The 22,574-nt window shown below is 45.8% G+C and overlaps 1 protein-coding gene across 2 annotated transcripts; it reads left to right on the plus strand.

The window, feature by feature from the left end:
- Positions 1-2,423: 2,423 nt before the first annotated feature.
- Positions 2,424-20,633, plus strand: SLC25A44 (solute carrier family 25 member 44). 2 transcript variants are annotated; one of them, XR_010924106.1, is made up of 5 exons: positions 2,424-2,506; positions 8,703-8,812; positions 9,720-10,347; positions 14,267-14,389; positions 16,096-16,231. XR_010924106.1 is itself a non-coding variant. In XM_067569515.1 (5 exons), exons 3-5 carry the CDS (start codon positions 9,726-9,728, stop codon positions 16,285-16,287), a joined length of 942 nt encoding a protein of 313 aa, XP_067425616.1. In that variant the 5' UTR covers positions 2,424-2,506; positions 8,703-8,812; positions 9,720-9,725; the 3' UTR covers positions 16,288-20,633. The 2 variants fall into 2 exon arrangements, 1 of the variants encoding a protein (XP_067425616.1); XM_067569515.1 differs by having other exon boundaries at positions 14,262-14,389; positions 16,096-20,633.
- The last annotated feature ends 1,941 nt before the right edge of the window (positions 20,634-22,574 follow it).

The raw sequence follows: 22,574 nt of genomic DNA on the forward strand, positions 1-22,574 counted from the left end.
TGTCACACTCATGTGCTCCTTTTTTATTCTTATGTAAAGAGCGTGTTGCTAATAGGAGAGAAAAAGGGCCTGATTCTCCATTGCCCTGTACCTTCCCTGTCATTTACACCAGCACAAAAGGGTGTAAAACATGCTGACTTGATGGCACTTTGCACTGGTGTGAATGGCTATTGTAAAAATATCTGTTTAATAACCAAGGACTAGGTTATGTTTACTTCGGTTGTTGATCTTAAAGGAGCTAAATTTACTTATGCCATAGGGATTACCTCAAACGCCATTGAAAGGCAGCTGGCTCTGGGGCGATGCCTTTTAACAGCTCTCAGCAAAGCAACGGGATGGGAAGAGGCAGAGAAGCCGTTTGCTGAATCAGAGGGTTGAGATATTAATACTCGTGTCTAGTGGCTTACATTGCTCTATGAGAAAGTGGGTATTCTTGTCCCCAGTAGACACAGGGAAAAGGAGGCACAGAGCAGTAGGAGTGACTTTCCCAAGGTCATTGGCAGAGCTGGGAGCCAGGAGTCATCATTACCAGCTGCCTACTTTAGCCATGAGCTTTTCCCCAGTAGGAGAGAGGCTCCTAAATTCCTCTGAGGATCCACATGATTCCACAGAGCCATCATTTTGTGCCCCGTGACTCATCACGCCTAGCTGGAGCATTGATTCAAGGTATGAACACTCCCCTACTGAGTCACCAGCTATGGATCAGCCCTCGTGCTTTCCCACCCACGTACTAATTCCGTCCAAGGCTGCTTAGTTTGTGAGATGAGACGAGATCAGAGGATTACAGCTGCCAACCTACCTATGGCCCCCAACACCGTAGTATCGCTGCACTTCACAATTTCTAATGTGTTTATCCTCACACACACCCTGTGAGAGGTAGGGCAGTGCTATTATCCCCCTTTGACAGATGGGAAACTGAGGCCCAGAGCGACTAAGGCCCAGATCCTCAAAGGTGTTTAGGCACCAAAATACTCTTGAGACTCTGGGCTAAGTGATTTGCCCAAGGTCACCCAGCAAGTCTGCAGTGGAGCAGGGAACTGAAGCCAGGTTTCCTAAATCCCGGCTAGTGCCCTAACCACTAGGCTGCCTTTTCTTTGGGTAAAGGACAACCAACCCTGGTCCTTACTGATTGATCTTCCAAGGTGTGCTCCCCTCTGCTGACTTCAAGTGCAGCTGTTGGCTCAGCTCTCATGCAAATCAGGGCTTTATCAGCCAAACACAGGGTCACCGCAATAAAGAAGGAAGACAAGAAATGGGTCATGAACCGTAATGGCAACTTTCCCCCAGCCAATGGGAAAAGAAAGGAATGTGCTGACAGCGTGAACTGCCAGGGATCAATAAAAGCAGTGATTTAAAAGTGTGGTCTCAGAAGAGATAGTACGTTCACAGATCTGAATACAAGCACCCTCATTACACTGTAATAACAGTTTTCCGGTAGTCATTTAGAGGAATTAACAATTTCTGGCCCTTACTTTAAATTACACAAATTGTCTTTGTCCCTTTAAGTGCCTCTCTCCTATTAAGCATTAGCTCTGGTCTTTTAAGGGTAGTTAACTGACTCCATCCCTTTACAGAGGCATTATTTGGTCTAACCCATTAAGAGTTATGTATTGACTCTTTAAGAGTCATTAATTGTATCTTTGTTGCAGGGTGGTTGCAGCCAAGTTGGCCCCAGGATATTAGAGAGACGGTGGGAGAGGTAATAGCTTTAATTGGACCAACTTCTGTTGGTGGAAGAGACAAGCGTTGCAGCTACACAGAGCGCTTCTTCAGGTCTGGGAAAGGTACTCGGCGTGTCACAGCTAAATACAGATGATGGAACATTGTTTAGCACAAGGCGTTAACACAGATTCTAAGGGACCATGCAAAGTGAAGTGGCTTGTTAACACCCCTGCAGTCAAAGGACAAAACAGGGGGCTAATGTCCCAAGCTGTCTTCACCTTCCGCCCCACGCGGGACCCCAGAGGGGGTCGCATCGAACAGCTACAACCCAGGCTCCACTGGGAACCACAGCCTGACAGAAATCCTTTCTGAACCCCCTTTTCTGTCCTTCAAACAACCCTCACCCCCCAACCTGGCCAAGCCCCCACAGATCACCCCGCCCCCATCCCCCACGGATGTGGAAAGCTGCATGCAGCAGAAGGAACCCAGGGCCAGGACAGCTGTGAGAGGGCGCATGCTCAGACGGCACGACTGAGCCTTGCGGGCCGCCATGTTTGACTGGGGCAGCACGGGAGGGAGGACGCCATCTTTGTTAAGGTCAGGAATCACGCGGAGGGAAGCGGGCCCTCGCCATGCTTCCGCCCGCACCTACGATGGCGGGGAATCCGGGCCGGTGATTGGCCCGAGCGGGCGGCTGCGCGAGCCGCGCCTCCTCCTCCGTTGACTTCCGGCCAGGCGTGGGGGGGCGGGGCGGGGGTTGGTGGGTGCCGGCTGCTGGCCCGTCTGCGGCTTGGGCCGGGGGGGCCCATGGGCTGGAGCAGGGGCCTGGGGGCGCCCGCCCGAGGTGAGTGAGCGGCGGCCGCGCAGCGGGCGGGGCTTAGCTGGGGGGCGGTGGGGCCCCACCAATAGGGACCATCTTGAGGGCAGTTGGGGGGCAGGATGGGAGGGGCTCTGGGGCAGGGACCTCCTTGAGGGCAGTTGGGGGCGGGGAGGGAGAGGAGAGGGGCAGTGGGGGGGCTCTGGGGCAGGGACCTCCTTGAGGGCAGTTGGGGGGCGGGGAGGGGCTGAGGGGGGCAGTTGTGGGCTGTTGAGCTGGGGGAGGGTCCCGGGAGAAGGGCATTTGAGCAGATGCATCTGAGGGAGATGTTGGGGGGCCTTTTGGAGGGGGGCTGTGCGGGAGGGCAGGTGGGGAGAGTGCTGGAGGGGGCAGGCTGGGCACAGCTGGTAGGGCTATTGGGGCAGGGCATGGGTTAGAAGGGCAGTTGGGGTGGCAAGGCCCTGCCCAGGTGGGATCTGGGGTGCAGTGCTCCGCTTGGGGTGCTGGGCAGGAGGGCGGTTGGGGGGTAAGGCCACAGGCTAGTCTGTGATGTGAAATGGTGGTGGTGTCCCAAAGGGCTGCCGTTTAAGAACTTGGGATTTAAGGGTCCTGTTCTCCACTCAAATCACTTCTGCCAAAATTTTCAAGTGTGCACTAACTTCTGGATGTGTCAGTGTTTGGGTGCCCCAAATTAAACATCTGTAGCCTTGTTTTCAAAGGTTCTGGAGATGGGAATTATACAGCGCCTGTCCTTACCAGTGGCCCTGAACTGATCTGCACATTCCCTAAAACAAGGAAAAGTTCATGAGCTGTGCAGTAGATCAGAAGAGCAGCTCTGGCTCTTTCCAGACAGACAGCAGGTCACTTGATCCACTCTTGACTTCAGCTGGAGTGGTGGGCGCTTGCCTCTTCTGAAAACCTGCCATGGAATGTCCAAATTTGGGTGCCCAAAATGGAGGCAACTGAAATCAGTGGATGTGTTTGAAATTATAGGCCTTAACCTCTCCGTGACTCAGCTTCACTCTGTGTAAAATGAGGATGATACTTAGAGGGGCTGTGAGGCCTCATGTTTACAAAACACATATATTTTTTGATCCTTGGATAAAAATGGTATAAAAATGTGAAGTGTTTATTGAAAACTATGAATGCTGAGCTACCTAACCAGCCCAGGTTCTCTCTGGTTTAGTGCAGAGATAAAAATTAAAATTAGGAGACACTCAGTGGCCTTGCGTTTGGGACCATTTGACCTCAGGCTTTCCTGTGTTAGAGAGAGAATCCAGAGGCAACAGACCTCGGGGAAGCAGTTGCTCAGCCCACTTCTGGATGACGTCCAGGTCTTCAGGCTAAGGCATTCGTATGTTGACTGGGAGATCTCTCCTTGTTTGGAGCAAACAAAGGCCCTGTCTTCATTGACCAAAGAATCACGTTTAAATACAGTTGCAGAAAAAAGTTTATAGCACAGCTTGGCCAGCCTGTGTTAAAGGGGTACAAATGGTGTGGATCAGTTGTGTTTGAGACTGGGTTGGGCTCTAGTACCAGTCATTGCTTGGCCTTGTTTGGCATAGACTACCAAAGCCTTGTGATGCACAAATTTTGCCGCAACTACACACGAACCTACAGAGCAAAGTGAATTTTCCAAAGGACAGGGATTATCAGAAGATGACTCCCTTCAAGCTTCCTAGGAAATTATATGGACTTGGCTTAGGTTTCCCCCTGAGTAATACTCTGCACTTCGACTTCAGCTGAGGTTTCATAGCACTTTAATACTTCACACACCCTGTTGGTAGGTAGGTAGGTAATGGCCCTGTTTTAGAGCTGGGGAAACTGAGGCACAGAAAGGGGAAATGACTTGCCCAAGGTCACATACTCAGGCAGTGGCAGAGCCAGAAACAGGAACCTAGAGGAACTGCTTCCTAATCATTTGCCTTAACCAACAGGCAAAACTTCAAGAAAATAGTTTCCTTCTGTTCTCAGTGAGGAGTTGCTCAAATCTTTGTTTAAAAGTAGACTTACTTATATGTAGTGTGAGGCTTCTGGCTGAAGCCTGCTGAATTTCAATGGACTTTTTGGATAGATGAGAGCAAGTGAACGGATGGTCTCCATGTCCTTCCCCCAAAGTTAGAGAGTCATTTGTTACGGTAGTGGCCGAGAATGGGGCCCCCTTATGCTAGGATCTGTAAAATATGTAGCAGGTAGACAGTCCCTGCCGCAAAGAGATTACAATCTAACTAGACAAAATGAAGGGTAGAAGAAAGGTATAGAAGTTAGAAGTAGCGTGAAGAGAATGGTGGTCTGGAAATTTCGTATTGGTTATATGCTGTTTGGTGGAGGGGGAGTGATTGGTGGTTGCTGGGTTTTTTAATTTGTGGGTTTTAGACAGGGATTGGCTAATTTGGAGTTTGGCAATTTTTTTATCTTCTTTTTCTTTTGCTGGAGGCTGGTAGTTAGAAGATGGGAAGAGAACGCCTGAGGGTGGAAGTAAGTCTAATGAGAGCATTGCTTTGACTGAGGGTACAAGTCTTCACTGACTGCCACCGTCAGATCAATCTATCTGGATTGAGTGAGTGGTCAGTGAAGACCAGCTCAATCGATCCGAAAGTCAACGCATTAAAACCATCCCCTCAAGTGGCGCAGCGCAGTGAAGACGCTGCGTAGAAGAGGAGTTTCGAAGTCGATGGGAGTTACGCCAGCTACTCTGCATACCTTGCGTAATTCCCATCGACTGGCGCTGAATTTGAAGGTAAGTGTAGACCAGGCCTAAGACCTTGCATTTAAATTCTGGAAGCATAAGAAGTAAAATCCTGGCCCCTTTGAAGTCAAAGGCAAAACTCCCATTGATTTCAGTGGAGCAAGGAATTTGCCCAGTATTTTTAATCAAGCATCTCTAGTGATGCCAGGCACTCCTCTCCCCCTCTTACCCTTCCCCCTTAGAGATTAATCCACTGCCATAGCCCTGCTTCCATCACTTGCAAATTTTGGGATTAAAGCAACATTGTCTGTTAGATCTCAATCCCAAATAAAACTGGTTATCATCAAGACATAAAGGAAAGTTTAGTCTCTACCCCAAGGTAGCTGATTGTTTCAATAATAAAATCAACACAGCATAGAACTTAAAACCAGTGCAAATATTTTCTTGAACTTTTAAAACTCCAGTTCCCTGTAGGTAGAGGGAAGGCATTACAATCCAAACATTGCAGCTCTTGCAACAGCTTGAGAGCCAGACAAATGAAACTAACTAGATACAAAAGTGAAAGTGACCTGTGTGTTCTTGTCCACAATGAACATACTCTGAAAAGTAAACTAGACATCTAGTTCCATGGATCGAATAATCAATAGTGATATTAATAACACTGGTAAAACCAAGATGAGTTTTGACTCAGCTGTGTTACACTTACAAACCCCTCTTCTTGAGCAGCAGAGCAGACTGGGTTGAAGGCCTGGATTACACCGGGAAGTTCCACCAGTGTAACCGTGTTGGTTAGGGGTGTGATTTTTTTATGCTGAAATAGTGATACTGGTCTAAGCCCTAGAGTGGGCACAGTTATGCTGGTATAAAGGTGCCTTGTGCTGATGTTGCTTAAGCTGTGTCTACACTACCACTTATGTCAGTATAATTTATGTTGTTCAGGGGTGTGAATAAGCCGTGACCTAAATTATACCATCCTCAGTGCCAGTGTAGACCATGCCATGTCAGCGGGAGAGCTGCTTCTGCCAACATAGCTACTGCTGCTCGTGGGGGCTGGAGAAATTAAGATGTCGGCTTAGAGTGGCTACATTAGAGAGCTTACAGTGGTGCACCTCTCTATTATAGTCAGAGCCTTATTCCCCATTCTCCTAGGGAATAGCTAAACCGGTTTAATCACTTTTATATTGAGATATATATAAGTCCACACTAGGGCGGGGGGTTGTACTAGTTTAGCTATACCAGTGTAGTTAAAGTGGTACAACTTTTATGTGTAGACAAGCCCTTAGCTTTCTTATGTATTCCATTTCTCTATTTCTCTTGGCGGTAGCAGTGAGTCAATAACAGTGAGACAGTTACCTTCCAAATACCTTCTAGTATTTTCAATCTGACTCTCCAGTCTGAGCATCAGTAGAGCTGTGACCAGTCTGTAACAAAGTTTCCTGATGTTCTGTAAACATTTTATTGGCTGATGTTTAAAAAAAAAATTAAATGTTTGTTTACTAAGGATTTAAGGGATTTAATAACCTTCAAATCCTCCATTTCCTTCCAAGGGAATAAGCAAATATGTAAATTGCTTTATCAAGGTAATTTCTGTCATAATCCTGATTACTTGACCTTTATTGATGGAGCCTGAAATTTGGGGCCTTATTCTTATTTACACCAAGGCCTCTTTTTGTCAATCTGACAGTGTAAAATGGCTTTAAAGTAGGTATGAATTACAGTTACACCCACTTGAATGCACCCCTTCTTAATCTTGAAAGTTATTTAAGTGTAGACAAGGCTTTTGAAGCAAGTAGTGCAAGTTATGTCTAAGGTAGCTGAATGGCTCTGGCCTTTGTGTTACATAATCAGGATGTTCTCTGATGGGTATTTTTTTTTTACCTGTAAAATTTATGAATGTGTATAAACACACTTTTCATGGGTCAGGCTCCCCACCTCTTCAGAGTGAAAGAAGAGCATCCACAACTTGGAAGAGCTCTCTTGCGAGCCCTTCTATGTGGCTAACCTTAGTATGATGCTTTAGAGCCTTCAGATACAAGGGCATGGGGGATACCATAGCAGAGGTTGTGTCATATGAGTGGGGTGCAATCACAGAATCACCTGAGCTGTGATGGCTGTCTGTGTCGAGTCTTTTATTTACATGCATTTCAGGAGCACACGTCACTGAGGATTGCAGGCTGTGCATTGTATCTTTCCACCTCTTCAGAGCTGATTTTAAGGGGGGTTGTTTTCAGTTTACAGGAATTGCATGAAAATCAAATACAGTCTTTTTCTGCTGATAGACGGAAACTGAATGAGGGAACCAGCTGGAAGCTCCACTTCCTGCCTTCCCTGGCTTTGCTTGAGAAAGTAAACAGACTTCCTAGTGAGAAATCTGGGGGACCTATTGGCTGCTCTTCTGATCTCTTGTGCAGATCATGAGCTTTCCTTTGGTTTATGGAGCACCCAGATCAGTTCAGGGTCACTGGCGTGGAGTGGTGGGCACTGTATCATCCCTGAAGCATCTCCCCAGGAAATGGCAACTTATAGCCGGTGTTTTTGAATGATCTCAAGTGCATAAAGGCCAGAATCCTTTCCTGTAATAAATTTCCCCCTTGTGCTACCACCTGGTACTGCCCCAGGTATGGGGGAACACAGAGTCTGGCTCTATCATGTGGGGAAGCTGATGACAGCAGAGGGGTTCCTAACCACCAAGACTTGTGCTCTAGCATTCCCCTCTTAGCTCAGCAAAGCACCTCTGTACTTTGTCCGGAGGTACCCTTCCTGCCTTTCTCCTGTGGGTGGAGCTAGGCCTGCTCCAAACCACCAGTTCCAGCTTTGTGGCAGGTCAGAACACAACAGTTCAATTCGAGGTGGGACGAACAACTCAGAATCCTATCCCAGAGAAACACATCCCCACAAAGTTGGCACTCATTGGCTTATGGCATGGGGGGCAATTCAGCAGAGCTCAGATGATGGGTTGTTAGGCGAGGAGACCTGGGTAAAATAAGGTGGGCTGGGTTAAAGGGAAAAATGTATTTGTGAGTAGCTTCTTATTGTGTCCTCTGTTGGAGATCACTATGGTCTGTGGTGTGAGTGCCCATGTGGTCCCAAGGAGTCATTGTGTTGTATTGAAACTCAGCTCAGTCTCTTGCCTCCCTGACCCTGCAAGTGCTGCCATAGCTGGAGGTTTAATGGGTATTTCAGGATCATTGCTCCAGAGAAGATTATCTAGTAACGAAACTGGTTGATGAACTTTGCTCACCTTAGCCGTAAAGCACAACCTGCAACTCCTTGGCTGGGGGCTCCTTGAACCATGTTCTTTGCTAACTTTCTTTTCAGGTTCGTTGTCTTCACCTTAGAGGCTCTACTCTCTGCTTGTTTATATCTGTGCTCTCACGTCCTCCTCCTTTTAATCCCTGTTCTTCACCCCTTGACTTGCATTTCCATTCAGCTGGGCACAATCAATGGGGGGGAGGGAAAAACACAGCTGTGATTCATGCAGTGAATCTAAGATCTTGTTTAGCGATTTCAGAACATATCACTCTTAACTTGTAGGACCGAAGGACAGAATCCTGAAGGCCAGCTGCACCAATGAACTCAGAATGACAGGAGAAAAGCTGCCCTGGTTGCCAAACAATTTTCCTGCTCTGCATGTTTGATAAGAGGTAATATTTAATGCTCATCCAGAGATCACAAAGCTGCTCTCAAAGGACAGTAAGCATTATTTTACAGAGGGGAAAACTGAGGCACGGAGGGGTGTGGTCACATACCTAAGATTTCAGTATGTCATAGCAGGGCTGGAATAGAATCTGGGTTTCCTCCCTGCTGGTCTCTTATCAGTTGGATCATAGCCACGCCACTCCAAAGGAAACTCAAGTTAGGATATCATGAAGTGAAGGGTTCTCCCTAAGATTAGGTTATCTCTTATTCTGGAGAGCAGATTTTAATCATGATTTAAATCAACAAATGGGAAACCTTGATTTAAGTCTTGTTTTCCATTTGTATTTTTTAGTTATTTTCCTAATTCTTTAGGTTGATTTTCATTGGCTGGTAATCATTAAAACATATTGATTTGCAGCTAAACATGCCCTTTGCACTAAATTTGGTACTTCTTTTTGCTAACGAGGAGGATACACCATACCCATGCACATTTATTTAAGCAATTATATAGCTTAACATACACTTGGTAAGATTCTTCATTTTTACATTTTTATTACATTAGAAAATGGTGAATGATGCATTTCTTATGAGATTAATTTTTTTACATGTAATATGAGTCAAGCTCTGTTTGGAAATTCAAATTCAATTAAAAATGCACAAAACCAACATTTAAATTTTGTATTAAATCAGACTGCCTTAAATGCACTGGGTATATAAGGAAAAAAAGTGTATCAAAACAGAATGACTGGTTCAAAAGCGGGCTTAGTCCAGCCCTTGGCTAGCAGGAAGGTTACTGCGGGGCTGAACCCAACAGAGAAGGGAGGCATAATCCAAAAAGTCCCTTACTCCTCTCCACTCTCCAAAAGAGCTGATTAACTGGTGGTCACTAATTTTTCTTCCCCTCCATTCCAGGGAATTATGGAGGACAAACGCAACATCCCGATCATCGAGTGGGAGCATCTGGACAAGAAGAAGTTCTACGTGTTCGGTGTCTGCATGACCATGATGATCCGGGTGAGCGTTTACCCCTTCACGCTCATCCGAACGCGACTGCAAGTCCAGAAGGGCAAGAGCCTCTACAACGGGACCTTTGACGCCTTTGTGAAGATATTGCGGGCAGAAGGGGCAGCTGGGCTGTATCGGGGCTTCTTGGTCAACACCTTCACCCTGATTTCAGGCCAGTGCTATGTGACCACCTACGAGCTCACCCGGAAGTACGTGTCCAAGTACAACAACAGCAACGTCGTCAAGTCGCTGGTGGCTGGTGGCTCAGCCTCCCTGGTGGCGCAGAGCATCACGGTGCCCATAGATGTCATCTCCCAGCACCTCATGATGCAGCGCGAAGGTGAGAGCATGGGCAGGTTCAAAGTCCAGTACCGAGACTGCAAACATGCTGTGGTCTTTGGCCAAACCAAGGACATCATTGTACAGATCTTCAAGGCCGACGGACTGAGAGGCTTCTACAGGGGCTACGTGGCCTCTCTGCTCACCTATATTCCCAACAGTGCGGTGTGGTGGCCCTTCTATCACTTCTATGCAGGTAGGTGAAACACGGAGACGTCCACAATGGCTTGGGCCGGGCAGCTACTTGGCACCTTGAGGGATAAATGCAGAGATGCCAACGCTAACTATTTTTCAATAATCTAATTTTTTTACATGTAATTATGAAATGACATGTAGGATTCAGTCTGTTAATTTCGCAAACTAATTTTGTAAGTGCGCACACATTAAAAAAGAAAGCACATATCATTCACTGCTCATGAGGTCCAAGGAACACAGGAAATTGTGTTGCGAGCACTGGCATTACTCCCCACCGCCCCATGGCATGTGTGCGCTGCACAGTGAGATTAATAAGAGGCAAGCGGCAGCAATTGTCAGTGGGGTTTGGGGCGCTGGGTTCACCACTGAACCCACTGGCTGTGTCGCAGACTAACTGCTCAGAGTGGACCCTACGTGGGGCTGTTAGAGTGCAACATGCAGCCTGTGGTTTGGGTGAGGAATGCAACACCCCACAATGACAGTTGCTGCAGCTTGCATCCTGTCAGACCCTTTCTACACAGTCTGCTGGGGAGGAGAAGTGGGAGGGGCCGGAGGAAGCAGTAGCAGCGGAGGAGATGGAAGGCAACAGAGGAGGAAAAGAGAAGGCTCATCCTGGGAAGGATGTCCAGGCCCGGGATTGGCAACAGTAATTAAAGGCCCTAGGCAGCATGGAAAGGCAGCCTTCCTAGGGCCAATTCACCCCTTCTCCTTGTTTGGGCCTGGATTTTTCATAAATATCTCTAAACATCTCAGAGCAAGGTTGGCATGAGATCAGAGTCCCAGCCACAGCGATTCGCACTCATGCACTTGAACTGAGGAGGGGGTGGAAAGGCATTTCCCACAAGGCATGTTGGCAGAGAGGAGGTCAGGAGAGGCATTACCGTCCACTGGAGCATTGAGCAGCCATCATCTCTTGGATCAGGTGACTTATCCCATTTGATCACATTCTGCAATCGGAGCGTGAAGAATAGATAGACCCCAGCTCTGGTAAAGGAGTGGCATGTTCTAAACACTGGACTGGGAGCCAGGAATGTGAGTATAAATCCCAGCTTTTGCACACACTGTGGCCTTGGGTTTGTCATTTGGCACGTCTGCCATGACTTCACCATCAGTTACTTGTGGGTGATACTTGCTTCTCACACAGGAGTGCGGAAGGGCTGATCATATAATGCTCTGAAAATTAAAACTGCTGCGTTCATGTGACTAGTGCTTTCCCAAGTGTGGAATCTGGGTTCCTTTAGGCTGTAAAAAGACTTCTAGGGTGTGAAATCTCTTAGCAGAGCCAGAAAATAGAGTTATGAGCAAGTTCAGCTGTGGTTGTGCACCTCAACAAGACATGCCTGTGTTCAATAGGTTTTTAAACCTAGTGCCAAGCCTAGTGTTACATAACAAAGCGTTACCTTTCAGGAGATCATTGTTCCTGTGCAGAGTGCTTCTGAACTGAGGTAATTTGTGCAAAACAGGTAATGTTCGGGCTTTTACCAAACGTAAAGTTGCTAGCTCAGTTGATATCTTTGTCTCCCACTTGCTGTTTGGTGTGTGGGAGTCATTACACAAGTGTGAATGGAAGGGGGATTTGTTGGTAGTGATTATTGGGTTAAATTGACTGTAGCAGATTCAGATTTCAGTGCAGTGCACTTCAGTGATTCTCGGGATTTGCCACATGAAAAATACATGTATCTCAGTTGTCCAGTTCACTCTTCAGAGTTGGCAGGTCCTATTAGTAGAGCCCTGCACAGATACAAAAAATGTGGATCCCCATCCAATGCACATCTGCCTGAATCAATTGACATCCGACCCACCATCTTCAGGTCTTCAGGTCTTCTAGGTCATCCGCACCTACACTCATCCGCAGCTAATCGGTGGCCGGCAGGGGGAGCCCCTACCCCCGATCTCAAAGGCAGGGAAGCAACGTCAAAAGTATGAGTTGTAGACAGCTGCTTCCCTGCCTTTAAAATCCACATCCAATCCACCATCCACAAAAAATGGTCCGTGGATATCTATGGATTTGCAGGGCTTTACCTATTACTGATGCAGAGAATTGCCCTAATACATGGGTCTTGGACCACTCACTGGTTACGATCAGCCCATTGCCATTAATGCTGCAGCTTTTCTTTCTCCAGCTCTTGGGACACTGTTCTGGTTTGGCTTTCCGGTAGCTGCTATCCTTGCCCTCGAAATCTGCTCTGCCCTGTTTCACCCAGCTGCTGCTTAGACACACACAGCACAGTGTTGGGCACTAAAATCTCCATGGTGTATAGGTGCTGAAATAGTGTTTTGTTTTTAGAAAGAAGGGTGGGGGCATAGAATAGTCACAGTTAAGGTAAGCTTCATTCTCTCCTTCCGAAGCCTGATCACTTGTAATTGGATGTTTATTTTTAATGAATCATCTTAACTTCTGTTACCGGGTCAGCTTTCCCAGAAAGGTGGTCAAATCTCTGGGACCCCGGCTCAAAATGCCTTTCCTCCAGTTCCTGATGCTCTGGGTGTTTCTAGTTTGTCTCTCCACAGTACACTGGTCTTGATCTATCAGCACAATTATCATATGACCTGCCCTGAGGCGCAAAGTATGCCAGTAGAAATGATCCATGGTTTTGGGTTTGCAGCCAAAATAGTCTCTAGAGTTCTCTCCTTGTTTTCTAAGCAGACACCAGTACATCTTAAAATAAGAGCATGTCCAATAAACAGCGAATGGGGAATAACTGGTGAGGTGTCAGTACTGCTGAAAAGGATCTGGGGGTTAGAGTGGATAATAAACTGAATGAGTCAACAGTGGTGCAGTTGCATAAAAGGCTAGTGTCATTCTGGAGTGTATTAACAGGAATGTCATATGTAAGAGACGGGAGGTAATTGTCCTGCTCTACTCAGCACTGAGGAGGTCTCAGCTGGAGTACTGTGTCCAGTTCTGGGCACCACACTTCAGGTGAGATGTGGGCAAATTAGAGTCTAGAAGAGAGCAACAAAAATGATTAAAAAGTTTAGAAAACCTGCTGTATGAGGAAAGGTTAAAAAACCGGGTATTTTTAGTCTTGAGAAAAGAAGACTGGGGTGGTGGTGGAGTGGGAGGGAACCTAATAAATCTTCAAAAATGTTAAAGGCTGTTATAAAGAGGATGGTGATCAATTGTTTTCCATGCCCACTGATGGTAGGACAAGAAGTAATGGGCTAAATATGCAGCAAGGAAGATTTAGGTTAGATATCAGGAAAAACTTTCTAACTATAAGGGCAATTAAGTTCTGGAAGAGACTTCTAAGGGAGGTTGTGGAATCCCCATCATTGAAGGTTTTTAAGGAGAGGTTGGATAAACACCTGTCAGGGATGGTCTAGGTTTATGTGGTCCTGTTTCAGTGCAGTGGGTGGGACTTGATGACCTCTCAAGGTCCCTTCCAGCCCAACGTTTCTGTGATCCTATGATAAATGGCCTCTTCCCTGCAGAAAATAGCCCTCAAATTGCTGTGTGTGTTTAAAAACTGCCCATGATGTTACTTAATTTATTAAAAGGTAAAAGCAGAATGAAGAAAGCTGTGGGAGCAACAATGTGGTAAGCTCTTTTTTTAGAGAACGTGCCATCCTCTGCATAGAGGGATGTTGCAAAAAGCGGTGTTACAATTCACTAGGTAGTACCCTTCTGGAGACGTAAATGGCCTATGAAGGACTCAGTTCAATATGAATCTTTGCAGATAACATGCAGTTTCTTTATATTACAGCAAACAAGCTGGTTTTAGAAACATAATGAGGTATGGAGCAGTGTAGATGTATGTAATAAGTTTTCCTGTCTGTAAAACACGGATCCTACTCCATGAAGTTGGTATGGGTGAATGCTGGGAGTTTTGGCTGGTAGGAAGTACAGAACAGCTGAACATATACATATATACACACGTGTGTCTGTAACTTTACTCTCTCTCCTGTTCCCAGAACAGCTCTCTCGCCTGACACCTAAAGACTGTCCACACCTTCTCCTCCAAGCTATATCTGGGCCACTAGCAGCTGCAACAGCTTCCACTCTCACTAACCCCATGGATGTCATCAGGGCTCGCGTGCAGGTAAGAGCTCGGCATAAGGGTAGGGTGGTCTAGCAGTCAGAGGACAGGACTAGGAGTCACAGAGCATAAGTCCTGTCCCGTCTCTGCCGCTGATCTGTGCAGCTGTGAGCAAGGCACTTTGTCTCTCTTCTCAGTGGCTTACAGCATTTATTTCTGGGTTGTTGCATATTGCGTCTTGAAAACCCCTGAGCCTCACTCTCTTTGTCTTTAAAATGGGGAGAATATACCCGTTTGTTTTTCCCCTGATCTAGTGTCATTAAAGGCTTGTCCAGAGTGGAGTTAGAACCTTGCTGGCTACAGCCATGTTGTGGCACTGTTGTTGGTCACAGGGTTCCCTGATTGTTGTGAACAGAGAAATGGTATTGTGTACATTTCATGTGACCCTTGCTATGAACTGACCTCTAGGGGAATCTGTAGCACTGTTCTCAGGGGAAAGATCCCTATCTACAATGGTCGTGGAATCCATGCTAGAACCCTGCTAGCATTTACATTCAGCATATTTCATGTGTCTTTTATTTGGTTTATTTCCTGACCTGATGAGCACAAAAGTACCAACCCGATTTCAGTCCTGTGCTGCTCCTCTGAAACTCTGTTCTTGTCGATCAAAGCTCCTGTTTTGTTTTTCCTCTACACTTCTTCGCTTGATCTCCTGTCTCTGCTCTCCACACTGTAACAGCATCGGTATGTAAAGAGCTGCTGTGATGCAGTGAGCAGGGGGAGCCTGTCAGAGTAACTTATATCTTACACCTGCATTGCACACTTTTATCCCCAAATTATACACATGTGGCACTGCTGAAAGGCAGCCACCTGTGGGACTGAGGGCAGCGCGCAGCAGCAAGTGAAATTGTGTCCCAAGACAAAATCCCAGCTTGTGGGGTGATGGAGCAAATATAAAATAATGCAAGTGCTTAAATTCCACTATGGACAGGTTGTTCCATAATTGCCTTGTCACAGGGTGGGCTGGTCTTTTAAGGGAATTGGGTTTAGCCGCGCGTGTGACTAATCAGCTGCCTTGCAGGTGGTGAGATGAAAGTCCAAGCAACTCAGTTGGTTGGGAGAGCTGCAGTGAGGCTCTTACAGGACATCCTGGGTTAGGGAAAGGACCTGGAAGGGGGCTTGCCATACCAGCTAGGTGAAAGACTGGACTCAGGATCCTTCTGAATAGGCAGCAGTAGCAGAAGCCCTCTGAGGCGTAGGCCTTAGGAGGGTTCATGTGGCAACACCTGATTTACCTGTGCGACGATGAAGTGTGTGTGTTTGAGTAAATGCTTTATTTGGAAAAAGGAATGAAATATTGACACTGGTGGCAGCTTCATTGACACACTGAGGAGATGGCCTCCAGCTTACACTGGAGTGGGGAAACCGAGGCAGGGTCTGACTGCAGGCTTTTGGAGTCCCAGTTACAACCCTCTTTGAGGTTTCTTGCATCTTTCCCTGAAGTAGCTGGTTCTGGTCACTGTCAGAGCAAGGACACTGGACCAGAGGCACTTCTAGTCTGATCTGGTGCTCTAGTTCTTATGGTTCCTCCTCAAATTGAAATCATAAGGCAGTTCAATGGTACATGTCTTGAAGGATCTGGGCAGAGTGAAGTATCTTCCAGTCTTATTGCAGATGCATTTGTTTTATCTGCTGTTGCCCAAGCTGTGTGCTGAAGCTGCCTCTCTGAGCAATTGCCTCCCCTAACCGTTTCACTCTTGGCTTTGCAGGTAGAAGGCAAGAGCTCCATCATTCTCACTTTCAAGCAACTAATGGCAGAGGAAGGTCCCTGGGGTCTTACTAAAGGCCTCTCCGCCCGCATCATATCAGCCACCCCTTCTACCATTGTCATAGTGGTGGGGTACGAAACTCTGAAGAAGTTGAGCCTTCGCCCAGAGCTTGTGGACTCTAGACATTGGTAGCAAACAGTGAGTGAGAGAGCTTCTTATAAACCCTATGGATTCAGACCATGGCAATGGTTGAAAGCTCACCAAAAGAGAGACAACTGGGGATCTCCTTGGTCTCCCTTGGTTACAGGCTTGGGTGGTTTCGCCACAGAGGACAGAATCAAGAGCAGCTGCATTCACCTCCTCAGATCTGGTTGCAACACAACATTCTGCTGCAATCCATTGGGGGCAGAGGGGGAAACAAAAAACCTATGGCAAAGCTTTTGATTGTGGCAATTCATTCAAGGACGACCAGGTGTGTGAGTGAAACCTGACAATTTCCTGATCTCTTTTTAAATTAAAGATTATTGGTTTAAGTGCAAAAAGAAATTTATTCTTGAAATGGATTTTAATCTTTTAATTTTGCCAAATTTCCACGTGGGGGGAATGTACAAACGCTAGCAGGGCCTCCTGGTGGAAAGTCTGCTAATTGCAGGGGTATCGTGGGGTGTGGAAAAATATATTCTATATGTGTATATAGGGAAACTTTTCTCAAACATCCTTTTTTTATTTTTAGAAAATGTGGGAAGAGCGTAACAAATACCTAGATCAGTTTTTAAGACATTGCTTACAGCTTTCTGAATAGATCTGTACATAATTTTTGTATATTCTTGGAAAATTTCACTTCCTCACACTTCCGAATGTCGGAGCTGGTGCTTCTGATGCTTGAGAGTTAAGTAACATTTGAGTTTTGTTTCTTTTAGCTACTGCAATTATGGCTTTTAATCCAGGTTTTAATCATCTTTTTTTTAATTGTGTTTTTTTTTATTTGAGTGGGGGGGGGAGGATGCTTTATTGAGGGACTGACTGGTTATTCAGTGGCCTTGACAAATGTGAGTGTAAACATTCTACGTCCAGGGGAAATGTCTGCTGCTCCCCACCCTTAATTTCTTTAAGCACAAACAAATCCAGAGACTGATGGAAATGTCCAACTGCGCTGTCTTCAGGAGCAAATTGAACTAGATTAATTGACATAGGATGCAAGAAGGAAAAATGCTTCTGCCTTTCCATCCAATGCATGCATACCTTATAGGTGTGCATGTATCAACTACTGAGTTAATGGCTCATTACTACAAAATAGGTCAAAATCCGGTGTCTGGGGGAGAGATGGGGGTGGGGTTTTCATCCATTTTTGCTGTAGAGAAAAGCTTATTCCAAACTATGGCTTGTCTCTTACCAAACTAAGGCTCCAAATCAAGTTGGGCACCAAGAGCCTGTGGTCAGTGGGTTCAATGCAGTGCTTAGTCACGTTACCTCAGCCTCGCATCCTGTGATTGAGAGCAGAATCTGGCCCCCAAGCCTGGCTTTTCCTAACTAGTCATAGAGGGTGGGGGGGGGGGGGGTCAGTAAGATCAAGTAGATAACCCAGTATTTCCAAATAACTGGTACGTGTACCTCAGACTGGTACTTAGCTGCTTGTTTTCATCCATCTCGCTACCTTGATGATGAGTTCTTGGCCTGGCCTTGGTGCTGACACAGTTGTACTTCAACTGCCCATTTCTTGTTCAGCTGTCCACTTGTCTTCTAGCCCGCAGTAGAGCATGGGCATCCCCTGTCCCCCAGATGTGCTGTTTAGCCTGTGCACAGACTTAAGGAGCTCCAGTTTCCACTGCAGATGGAGTGAGCTCAATCAGCCCTGGGGCAGAGCATAGAGGCTCATCACTAAAGCCCAGTCTCCCTGTGTGACACTGGGCAAATTGCTCAATCATTGTGCACCAGTTCCCCTTCTGTAGAGTGTAGAAAATAGCACTCTTCACATGGGGTGTTACGAGGATAAACTTGACATGCATGATGTGCTAACACACCATGGTGATGGGTATTATATCAGGAACTATATAGAGGCAAAAAGACCAGCAGGTGACCAGCTGATAGATCCAATATCTGATCATGACTCCTCTCCTCTGACCTATGTGCATGAACGTGAGGTTTGTAGAACTACCTTCTTCAACACACTATGGTCCATAATCTGGTACAGAATTTTGTTCCCTTTAAAAGGAAGGATGGGGGAAGAGGAAAATATCAACATTAAGAATCGAACCAGATGAACTTTGAGGGAAAAAATGGGGTCCTAAAACAGTAAATGTGGAGAAAGTTTTGTTCAGATGACCTGGGATCATGAGTTCCTTTGTTCCTGCACCTGCTGCAGGAGGAACACGCTGCTTCGTGTGTGTTCTCTACATTTTACGTCTGCAACATCGTAAATGGTTATGCAGGTGAGGGGTCAAATATAGCAAATGACTGTAGGCATAGTACAGTGTGCTGAGCTTGAACGCTGGCAAGTAAACTGAAATTGTATCCCATAATAAATTAACCCACTTTCATTTGAAAACCGGTTTTCTTCATTCAGGCAGGTAACTTATGGTTTCTCATGGGTAACTATTTCAAATACTCTGGAGTCATGTTGCTCTTTTTAACTATCATTGTTTTAACTGAATTGAGGGACCTGGAATAAATCCTCTCATGCAGAGCAGACATGGTGCTACAGTTGCCAGAAATTGATCCTCAACGAGTTAAAAAGCACTGACCAAATGGCAAAATCTCCTCTCTGAAGTCCATACAGGTGGCTGTCACTACTGTCTGTGGGAATGATTCACAGGCATTTGAGGGCAGAATTTGGCAATTTAAATGTAACACAATCCAGTTATTTAAAAATAAAATAGTTGAGTCTTCAGACAGCACACACAGGCTGGTAATGCCACAAAGTGCTTCTGCAATTGAAGAAGAGCTGGGTTCTTCAAATGAGGTATTTCACCCTTGAGCCAGTGTGACAAACTGACTCAAAGCATATTCAACAAACTGCTCTTTGATTTTTTTTCATCGTTGTTCTGGCTGAAAGATGTATTTGTTTCAAATCTGCTCACTCCATAATAGCTAGTTCTCCAGGGAAGGTTATAATCCTGTCTTTTGACACGGTTCTATTTGGGATGTTCATTTGTATGGTATCCATGTCTTGATCTGTAGAAGGAAATGGGACGTTGGTCGTATAAGGATCCTTTCTTTTAAACATCAATATCTGACAATTTCTAACAGGTGAGGGAGTAAGTAGCTTTGTGTGTGTGATGGGGGGACACTATCTTAATGAGTTTATATATCTAAGGGGCAGTGTCCAATTTAAGAAACCTAGTCAACTTCAAAAGAATTGAAAGTAGGTTCAATTCTACATTTGCCTGTGGGTCCCCCTGACAATTTTTGTGATTTCAAAACACTTTCCTATCTTTAAAAAATGTTGTCTTTGCACAGCAACAGAGGAGATTCTCGCTAACTGAGACAGTGTTGAAAGTGAAAATGATTATATGCAAAGTATCAAATTTAAATATAGTGCAAAGTTAAAAATACTGGAAAAACAGACTAAGGCATGTGTAGTACCTGAAACTGACTTCACTCTCTTTTAAAATTGACTAGGTAGCAAGTTTTGTCCCTTTGTATTGATGTGCGCTTTAGCTAGTCTGAATTTAACTTTTACAAGCAGTGCAGTTTTTTTCCTGCAGAAAAATGTAGGCAATCTGTTTTCCTTCTTTTTCTGCAGGAATCTGACATCTCCAACCAGTTTCGGTTATTCCTCCGCTCCACATAGTTCAAATTTAATTGATCATTGATCATGAGAAAAATCTCATCTTTTCTGGCAGATAAAGCATTTCAAACCCATTGTGGTTATATTCATTTGGGTTGGTTTTTCTGCTCAAGGACATTTATCAGCTGTGACGTAACTGTTAATCTCTGCTGTGGCGACTTGTGGTAGTACAGTATTTCCATGGAATTTTGCTCATCTGCTATGATATTGTCAATTTATTCTTGTGATACCCCCAACCCCCAGCCTTTCTGATGTGCTGCTGGTTTTTATGTACAGTAGATAACCATCCTCCCAGTAAACTGAGTGGTTATAATTGTTTCCTGATGAAATCCATGCATGTCTTTATCCTAAGTGAAAACCCCTCTAGATAATGGAGTATTTTGAAGTTTTACCACTCTCTCAGGCCCAGTCTTACTTTTTATTAAATATGGTGATGTGATCTGAACTTTCCCATATCCACATGCCAATGTGCAAGAAGAGAAATCTGGGAATGGCACATTGTAGGGCTTCCATTGTATTAGAGTAACTGTTGTGCTGGAATAAAGCAGTGTCCCAACACGATACAAAAGATCTTTAAACCATGATGTTGGAATTTGACTGCCTACATCTGTCGCAATGGGAGTATAGAGTGATACGACTCAGTGCCTGGTCTAAAATCTGATGCTAGGTTGAATGTATTGTGTACATTTAACAGGTTTCACTGTTGCACTGTAATATGTCTGTGTAATTAAAATTTTTATTATTTATTTGATCATCTCTTTATGCATCTGTCTTGGTTTGGTAATTTACATTTTGAAATGTTTGCAAGGTAACTTGATATTTTTCCTACCCTCTGATAAGGTAGTCTGTTTTGTGTAACACCTTATTAATTGCAGCCCCAATCTTTTACAGTTAATTTTCTTCCTATAATATCTAAGGTGGGATAAGTCAAAGCGAAACTTATGAGATGCAGCCTGATTCTCCTCAGTTTACAGTTAATTCCTTTGACTGCAATGGAGTGACACCTGAGTTACTCATGTAAGTGGGTGCAGGCTTAGGGAGTCTGTTAAACACTTCAGTAGCACCTAAAGGCCTCAACCAGATAGGACCCCATTGTGCTAGACACTGTACAAACCATATTATAAACGACAGGTCCCTGTCCCAAAGAGCTCCCAATGGATGTGGAGACCTCCTAGCTGGTGGTGCCAGACTAATAATGCAGGGAGGTTGCTCTTGATGACAAGAAATGCAAAGGAGAAGGCTCTGTACTCTTTGGGATGAGCTCTTGGGAAGTCAGAGGAAGCCAATGTTAGGTACATGAAAGTATGAATGGAAGTGTGAGGGGCCAGGGAGTGTGTGAGGTAGGGTGGGCCAAGTCCCACAGAACATGTTATAGAAGAACTATATCTAGCACGTGTTGAGGTGGGGGGAGGGAAAGACTGAATGGTGGTGTTAACAGAATTATAAATGTGAATAAAATGTTTTCATTTTTACAGTCTAGAGCAGTGGTTCCCAATCCCCAGGGTCTTCCAGAGTGGCCAATGGCTTCCCACCCTCTGGGTGCAGAAGGGAGCTGCTCTGCCGAAGTACCCAGACAGAGCTTGTTGTCAGTGCTAAACCTGCAGCTGGCTGGATAGGAGATCCTTGTCACTGAACTCCTTCCCTCTGGCTGCAGTGGGCCAGTGGGGGCTGCTGGTGGAGACTGGCGGCCCTTCAGGGTTGTAAACATTACATTTGTGGTCCTCGAGCCAAAAAGGTTGGGAACCAATCGTCTAGAGCTTTCATTCTTAGGTCTGTCAAACCCCACTCATTTCCTGGACCTTCTTGTGACACCATCACTAACTATGTTCTTCCACTGAGAGCTTACATAAAGCTTGGCTGCTTTTATAATTGTGTCCAGGTTTTTATGACAGCACCTTGGTTTGCTTCTATAATAGTGTATTTGTAATAATATTTCCCCTACTCCCACTATCTAGCCATGAATTGCTCTCCCAGGAGAGTGCAGAAAAGGATAAACTTATTGCAAAGTGCTTTACAAATGTGAATCAAATCACCCAACGTGCCCTTAAGATGGGTATTATATTGCAGAGAAGGGAAACTGGCCACAGAGCTGCACGGACTTTCCTAGTACTACCAAGCCCCTGTGTTCAAAACTCTTAAATTAAGCCCCTGAAAACTGAGATTACTTCTAAATGCATGGATTTACAAACACAAACTCAACAGTCCCACACTGCTCAGGCCTGCACCGTTGCAGAACACAAAGATGATTCCTGCCTCAAAGAGCTTCCACGTTGTTGGTTTTTGTTTCACGGTTTCCATGGCTGCGGGGGCCATCTGTCCGCGGTGCCAGGCCAGCTTTCCTCCAGGCTCAGGGCGATAGAAACTTTCCGTGACTCTCTCAAGGCTGTTTGGAGCACTTGGGTTGAAGAAAAACAACTCACGAGCGGGAGCCTGGGCTTGCAATTAAAAAAAAGCCCGAGTTGGCAGCCCTGCTGCTGGAGCAGAGCCAGGATCTGGGGCCTCCTGCCCTGTTCCCATGGAAGGGGGGGTTGTAGCTCTACCTATGGGCCGGAGCTACACCGCTCTGCCAGCTACTCCAGGGCAGAGGCTCTGCTAAAGGGCTCAGGACAAAGGGAACCGAGCAGCCCGCGCGCGCTCAGCAGCTGTGTCTATTACGGGGCGTGGGCGTGGCCTGCTCTCCCGATTGACACCA

The sequence above is a fragment of the Emydura macquarii genome, unplaced genomic scaffold, assembly GCF_026122565.2.
Source record: "Emydura macquarii macquarii isolate MOO-44397 ecotype Brisbane River unplaced genomic scaffold, CSIRO-AGI_Emac_v2 contig_2924, whole genome shotgun sequence".
Lineage (NCBI taxonomy): Eukaryota > Metazoa > Chordata > Testudines > Chelidae > Emydura > Emydura macquarii.

Coding starts and splice junctions, on each gene's coding strand:
- SLC25A44 (XM_067569515.1), top strand. CDS start 9,726: ATGGAGGACAAACGCAACATCCCGATCATCGAGTGGGAGCATCTGGAC. Junction 10,348..14,261: donor CTTCTATCACTTCTATGCAG/GTAGGTGAAACA, acceptor TCCTGTTCCCAG/AACAGCTCTCTCGCCTGACA. Junction 14,390..16,095: donor TCATCAGGGCTCGCGTGCAG/GTAAGAGCTCGG, acceptor TTGGCTTTGCAG/GTAGAAGGCAAGAGCTCCAT.